Source organism: Nelumbo lutea, chromosome 3 (genome assembly GCF_056320005.1).
Source record: "Nelumbo lutea isolate HS-2025 chromosome 3, American lotus-T2T, whole genome shotgun sequence".
Taxonomy (NCBI): domain Eukaryota; kingdom Viridiplantae; phylum Streptophyta; class Magnoliopsida; order Proteales; family Nelumbonaceae; genus Nelumbo; species Nelumbo lutea.
This window is the reverse complement of record NC_142686.1, coordinates 97,460,171-97,467,720: the sequence shown is the minus strand read 5'-3', so window position 1 is coordinate 97,467,720 and position 7,550 is coordinate 97,460,171. Positions and strand designations below refer to the sequence as shown.

General features: G+C 41.0%; 1 protein-coding gene across 2 annotated transcripts; it reads right to left on the bottom strand.

The window, feature by feature from the left end:
• Positions 1–861: 861 nt before the first annotated feature.
• Positions 862–4,502, bottom strand: RHM3 (rhamnose biosynthesis 3). 2 transcript variants are annotated; one of them, XM_088976528.1, is made up of 3 exons: positions 4,164–4,502; positions 1,694–3,275; positions 862–1,597 (listed from the first exon to the last, which is right to left on the bottom strand). In XM_088976528.1, exons 2-3 carry the CDS (start codon positions 3,260–3,262, stop codon positions 1,136–1,138), a joined length of 2,031 nt encoding a protein of 676 aa, XP_088832654.1. In that variant the 5' UTR covers positions 3,263–3,275; positions 4,164–4,502; the 3' UTR covers positions 862–1,135. The 2 variants fall into 2 exon arrangements, with proteins under 2 accessions (XP_088832654.1, XP_088832655.1); XM_088976529.1 differs by having other exon boundaries at positions 4,152–4,371.
• Positions 4,503–7,550: the final 3,048 nt, after the last annotated feature.

The window sequence follows — 7,550 nt, the reverse complement described above, 5'->3', positions numbered from 1 at the left end:
TTAAACCTTCAGCTATGACCGACTTATTTATTAAAAGGGAGTTGATTTTTAGTTTGAGTATAAGATTAATAGATTGGACGAATTGGATTGGGTCAAAACGGGTTTAGATTGAATCAAACCCATTTAATTTTATTTAAATGAGTCCTTAACGAATTAGTGGGATCAAATGGGTTGGCTTGAAGTTCAACCCAAATCCAACCCACCCAATTGCCACCTCTACTTGTTAACCAGCATAGCAGCGGCTCCTAGAGAGGGGGATTTTTTATGCATTAAATTCTGGTGTCACTCTTATAGGAAGGAATGGGCTCCATACTAAGGATTAAGGATGTATGAACGGATTGTGCTGAAATTCTCATTCAGACCAAGTAAGAATTGAGACTCGTTCTCTTTCTCATTCTACAATGAATGCTATTGCACCACAAACACACGCCGGAGTTGTTTGGTAAACACTCAACTCGTCCCACAGCGCTTACGAGAAGGTTTTCGTGCTTCAAGATTGCCAACTCAACACCATTGCCTTGAGAGAACCTTTTTTATAAAGCTTTCCAGATTTCTGCATCAGTTTCCACATGCACAACACTTTTCTCGAGATTCTTTTTGCCAAAGAATTGAATTTATGCGATTAATAGCTACAGAGGCTCAGTTTGGATAGAGTATAAATACAAATGCGTACAGTACAAATTCATACAAAATACACGCATATGTATTTGTACTCCTTCCAAACTGAGCCAGAAGAACAGATATGCACTTAAAGAGATCTGAAAACACTTTGATAAAAAGATGCTCTTGTTTCTTTTATGAAAAATCTCTTCTTAGAGGAAGGGAGATTGCAACGGTCCTTTACCAGGTAAGATGAATGAATTAGAAATAAAATACCATATAAATTAAAATTTTAAAATAAATTACATGCTTGCAAGCGAAGACCTCAAATATATAAAAAATACATCCTAACCTAACGTTCCTCCAAAAAGAAGATGTCCTCATGGAATTATCCCACTAGAAATAAGAAGGCTAAGGGTGAAATGAAGTTACTAATGAAGAATAACTGGAACTGGTAACAGTGTGAAGATAATCCAAAACCTACTACTAACACAAAATGCAGGGGTCAATCCTGAGATCTAAAGCCACCAAATCCTTATTTTGCCTCCCCAGTAAAGACTTTCTCGTTGGGTTCAAAGACATACTTGATCAGTGATTCCTTGATGGGTAGCAACTCAGGGAACTCCTTCTTCAACTTGGATGCATCCATTTCATTGTTGCTTCGAGGAGCAACTATTACCTTGGCCTGCTCTTCCAGCGTGAAGTGAACCCACTTGAAGTCAGGGTCAATGTATTTCTTGTACATCTCCAAAATCTCATTATGGCTCACAACACCAGGGTTTGTGAAGTTCCATATCCCCCTGCAGTTCCGTTTTGCCATCTCAATAGAAATTGGTAAAAGCTCATCCAATATGGTCATGCTGTTTGGAATGTTAACCACCTTGTTATAGCGAGAAATCTTTGTGATGAAGTTGCGTGGATTGGTAAGGTCAGAAGATATTGGCATTCGGACTCTGAGGGTGCAAACATTTTCATATTCTTTCAATAGCTCTTCAACCTGAACATTCATCAAGGAAAATATAAGTATGCATTAACATGTATAAATTTCAAAAACAGAAGCAGAAATTCAAAAAGAGGCAATAGGCAAACTTACCATGCCCTTGGTCTTTGAATAAAATGAACCAGTGAAATTAGGTTTGTCTTCCTCTTTGAATCCAATGCCTGATCCTTCTGGGTGTGCAGCATCATACTCAAATATGCACCCAGTTGCAAAATTCATCATGAGGAGACCATGCTCCCTGCAGACATCTGCTAAGTTCAAAGTACCTGCAACATTGGTGCGAATTGTCTCTGCTTTGTGAGACTCACACCAGTCAACATTGGGTCTCCCAGTTACACCAGCGGCATTGAAAACATGGGTTGGCCTAACATTCTGGACATCAGCAATTATCTGTGATCGTTCCTCCAGGCGCCCTCTACCATACTCGAAGGGTATCCCTTGTTTCTCACATATCTTTCCAAGAAGACCCCCAATCCACCCTGTTCTACCATAAATCAAGAGCTTTAAAGGTGGTCTATTAATGGAGCTGTTGCTCCTTGAAACTGGAACCACCATACGGGTGGGATTAGGATTTCTTGATACATGAGAGGTTGAATTGCTATCTTCAGATCCATCAAAATGTCTTTCAGTTCCAGCCATCATAAGCATTCTAGGGTGAGGCAGCAAAGCCCCAGAGACATCACCCCACCAATCAGGATTATTTATATACCATTCCATAGTCTTCTTTAAACCCTCCTCCCATGTTGTCCGTTCTGACCAGCCCAAGTTCTTCAGCTTCTGATCATCCAAGAAATACCTCTGGTCATTAAATGGTCTGTTATCGACAAATTTAATAACTGAGTCGGGATCCAATGAGAAAAGCTTGCATATATCCTTAGCCACATCAATAACTCCTCTTTCTTTCTTTGTCCCAATGTTGTAAACATGACCAACTTCTCCCCTGTGGAGAACAACTTCAAAAGCCTCGGCAACATCCTCGCAATAGAGATAACTCCTCACATTAGATCCATCACCATGAATTGGAAGTGGCTTACCTCTCATGGCCAAGAGGATGAACTTTGGAATTAACTTTTCAGGAAACTGATTGGGCCCGTAAACATTGTTTCCTCTGGTAGTAATCACAGGCAAGCCATATGATCTCCCATATGCCATTACAAGCATTTCAGCCCCAGCTTTTGTTGCAGAGTAGGGATTTGTTGGGAGGAGTTGAGAAGCCTCGTGGTTTCCAACAAGAGCATCCTCATCTGTTTCCCCATAGACCTCATCAGTGCTTACATGGATGAATCTCCTAATCTGGCCTGTCACTTTGCAGGCTTCTAGGAGAACATGGGTACCATAGATGTTGTTCTTGGTGAACTCAAAGCTATTACCAAAGGAGTTATCAACATGGGTTTGAGCAGCAAAGTGCATTATAGTATCAATGGACTCAGTAATCAGAAGGAAGTTGACAAGGTCAGCACTGGCAATGTCTCCCTTGACAAACTTGAAGTTAGGGGATGACCTAGAGGGAAGGAGGTTTTTCAGATTTGAGCAGTAATCAAGCTTATCAAGTACGACAATCTTGTAATCAGGGTAATTCCTGATCAGCCGGTTGCAAACATGGGATGCAATGAAGCCAGCTGCACCAGTAATAAGGATGTTCTTGGGTGTATAGGTGGCCATATCCAAGCAACTCCTGCAGATATTAGCATTTAGAACTAGATTTAGAACCCAAGTTGAGAAGAGAATGTACCTCCAACAACCTTGGAGAAACAACAAAAGAACAAAAAAGGACATCATGTACAACAATCTAACAAAGAAAAATGAAGAAGAGTAGAGATGAAAGATCCAAATCTGGAGCACAGGTCTAAAGGGGGAAAAATCAAAAACTTAAAAGAAACTAATAAATCAAGCAGAAAGCTTATCCTACTAGATGCAAGGAAAATAGATTTTGAAAATGTAACTTTTTTTCAGAAGAAAACCACTAGAATCCAATTTCATATACTGCTACAAAATAACATGATCTTAAATATGAAGAGAACAAAAAGGTTGGAAACAAATACATATCAAATAAGCAAGCCGAATTAAGAAAGAATGCCCACGCAAAACTAAAACGACAGTCACTAGAAGAGAAAAATCAATATCTGCAATCGATTCCTCTCAAATTCGAAGGTGAAACACCAGATCTGATACTAACGAAACCAAATTATAACCAGATCTTAACCACGGTAAGCCTATAATTAAATCAAACTGAAAACGAAAAAGGGATCGCAGAACAAAACTGACAAGTTCTATTACGAAAAAAATAAAAAAAAAGAACTGATAGCAGAGTAGTAAACACGGATTGCAGACTTCTGTACCGAAATTAATGGAGGCATTAGAATTTATCCAAAGCAAAAAGAAGTTAAGCACATAAAACTTTCAGTTTCATTAACAGATCTAATTCAAAATCCGAAACCATCATCAAATGCAATTGGAATCAAATGAAAAAAAAAAAAAAAAAACTCAGATTTTCTAATCTGTTAACCACACAAGTATGATTCGAAAAGCAAACAAGAAAAGAGACAGTTACAGATTGGCTTACGACGTCCGTTCCTGAGATTTCAGGCCGAGATCGAGAGGGATCGGGCGCGATATAAGCTGGAGAAGATAGAGGGAAGATTTATCGGGGTGTTTCGGACAAATGGAGGAAGAATGGGAGAGATTTGCGAGTCGAGAAGGTAGTTATGGTTGCTCTTATATACTCACCCTCTGTTTTCGTAAATCCTTTATTTTTTTTTTCCTTTCTTTTCTTTTTCTTTCTCATTTTCCTATTTTTTAAACAATTTGGGAGCGATCATCGGTGTTAGACGGACAAGGGCCCATGGTTTCTTGACACGTGGAAAGTGGAAACCATGAGAAATTTCACAGACGTATCTGTTCTGAGGCTTAAGACGGTTATAGTTCTTTTAGAAGCTTAAGGACATGTTTGGTCACAAAAGAATAATTAGTTGTGGAGAGTGACTATACCGCTGACGTGGAATCTTCTTATTGGGAGCTATTTATGGCTATGCAAACAATGTAAAGTAGTTTAAAATCGTGAATGAGATGGATTTTCTTTGATCTTAAATGAGGATGGGATGGGATACGGAAAATAATTTTGCCCCAAATCAAGGACAAGTGGAAACCAAATTTGTATATAATTCCTTGAACCCAATGCTAAATTATTAAAGTATTCTTACGTTAGTTTAATATTAATTTTAAAATATCCTTGTACTTTTTCTAATTCCCAAAAACCCTAAGATCCCATAACCATATTTCTAAAATACCTTCAAATTCCTAAAATCTTATTTTTAAAATACCTTTGAAATTTGATGTGCTTTTAAGCAGTTGCCTGGAAGCAATAATCCCCATACCGTGAAATTTGGCTACATAGTGAGGAAGGGGTGGACACCAAATTTGCATATTCTGAACCCCCTCTCAACTCGATGCTAAATTATTAAAATATTCTTAAGTTTAATATTAATTTTAAAATATCTTTGAATTTTTCTCAAATTCCAAAAACCCTAGGATCCCATAATCATGTTTTTAAAATAACTCTAAATTCCTAAAATCCTATTTTTAAAATGTCCTTAAAATTTGATGTACTTTTAGTCAATTATCTCAAAGCAAGAAAATTTAGGGATTCCCCATCCCCAATAGGGAACAAGGATAGGGGATTTTAGCTATACAGTGAAGAAGGGAAAGGGCACCCTACTCTAAACCCGCCTTGTTGCCATGCCTACCTGTAGTAAGGGTTATAGCTAGCCTACGTCCAGGTCTATAAATATTCATGTATTTTTTTATATTTAATTAACATAATGTTATTAACATTTTTTGATATTTGCGATTTCTACTGGCTTCCTTAACAATTAAGGTGGTATTTGATACCATTGTCATTTCTTCATTAAATATGAATTGTTACGTCAGAAAAGATAGTCAGATCAACTAAAATACACGTGGGGGACTAACCATTGCCCTTTAGAGTTGAAACATCAAATTTGGCATTAAGTTAAAAATAGTATTTTGAAATGATCAAATAACTCATATAAAAATGATAATGGTATCAAATACAACCAACTATGCTGCTTGGTGATGGTATTTATGGCTGGTTAGTTGTCACTTTTATCCTTACTTTGTTTTTTTTTTTTTTTTTGCTGATTTATGACATATTGATTTCCATTCTGAGCATTGACTGAATGAAAATTGCCTTTCGGGGCTTAAAAATGGTAAATGTGAAGAACGTAAGAGATAAGGTGGCTTAGATTCAATGACTCTTTCATTATTTTTGGAGAGGCTGCAATTCCACATGTTTGATCCTTCACCTCAATCCGATTGATCATCTTAATTATTGGGGTATCAACCACAAGGTTTAAAATATCAATTAGGGGTGCTCACAGTTTGGTTAACTGAATCAATTATAGGCCCATTTTTCAAATTGAATTAATACAACCTAATGTAGAGTGATTTGGCCCGACCTCATAGTACGGGGACACGTGGACATGACCTGGCATAGGCGACAACTCAGTGTGATAGTCTGGCCACAACCCGGCGTAACAAGCTCGCCGAGTCCAGAACGCCCCAAGCCTGAAGGCGGAGCTCCCCGAGCAACCCCGTGCAAGGGGACCCGAGCTCCTCTTGAGACCTGAGCTCCTCTTAAGGGGCCCCAAGCTCTCCCTTCCCAAGAAGGGAGCACCCCAGCTTTTGGCTAAGTGTCCCGAGGGAGAAATACCTCAGGGCAGCACCGTCGAGACTCCTACTCAAACTCGCTTAAGGTTCGCCTCCAATGCGGGCACCTCGGTGAACCTCGGCCCCTCGGTGCAAGGCAAACTTGCCCCAGGTGGTTCGGTGTACAGTAGCTCGGCAGACTGCAGGGAGATCTGCCTAACATCCGTACCTCCCGGATCCGGTGGCAGGGCTCGGATTCCTTGCCAGGCGGCATTCTGCTTGCCGTCTCTGAAAAGCAGGGTACGCCTGTCGAGTCCGTACCTTGCAGTGGCAGCCTGTAGCAGTAGCCTACACCTGCCACACCTGCCCTGGCAGTAACAGCTAGGGCAGTGGCGGTTACGCCTGATGTGACCGAGCTCTAGTATAAAAGGACCCCGACCCTCACAAAGCAAAGGTATTGAAGCTAGCACTTTCAACACTCTTAACTCCTTGTCTTCTTTGAGTTTTCCCCAGAGTTCTAACTTAGCCATCTGAGTGTTTCCTCCGAGAGAGCTCCCTGGGAACCCTTCACCTTCTTCTTCCTCTTAGGTGCCATCCATCACAGCTAGGAGCCAACTCTCAGCCAGCTAGGAGTGCCCAAATTGTGCTACCTCATTTGGTGTCGTCTGTGGGAAACGCTTCAAAAGGCATTCCTCTAACTTATGTGAAACTTCCCTCAAAGAACTGATCATCACCATGGCTTCCTCTAGCAACTCCGGATGCCAAAACACCCTAGAGGAACAACTCCAGCTACCCACCGTCTACATCGAGCAATTCACCGTTCCCCTCTCCGTGGATGGGGCACCTAGTCTGAATGTGCCCTTGAAGGTGGCACCCGTGACCGTTCCATTACCCTCTGCCATTGGAACAACCTCCGCTAAACCCACCATCCTCCCTCTGGTGGCCAGCCAAAGTCAGTTCGAAGACCTGATGCAGTGCATGCGAGCCATGCAGGCCCAAATGCAACAGTTCCAGCATCTTTAGTTCCACCAGCAGCAAGTGATGCACCAAGTGTCCCAGTATCAGTATCAACAACAATTTCCTTCACTCCCTCCCCGACATCCAGTTTTGCAGCCAACCAAGCCTCACCGTCACAGTGAACTCCCTTCCCACCGATGAGAGACCTCGGCATCATCTCATGGAGGGAAGGAAAGACTCCCTACCCCCGCCTCGCGACCTGTAGTCAGGTCGGGGGCTTCCGAGCCGATTAGACCAGCATCACCTCAGCGTTCACATTTCGAACCTC

What these genes read in the sequence shown, in the direction of transcription:
- RHM3 (XM_088976528.1), bottom strand. Translation starts at nt 3,262, where the DNA reads ATGGCCACCTATACACCCAAGAACATCCTTATTACTGGTGCAGCTGGC. An exon ending in ATTCAAAGACCAAGGGCATG is followed by an intron (nt 1,598 to 1,693) that starts GTAAGTTTGCCT and finishes ATGAATGTTCAG; the next exon opens with GTTGAAGAGCTATTGAAAGA.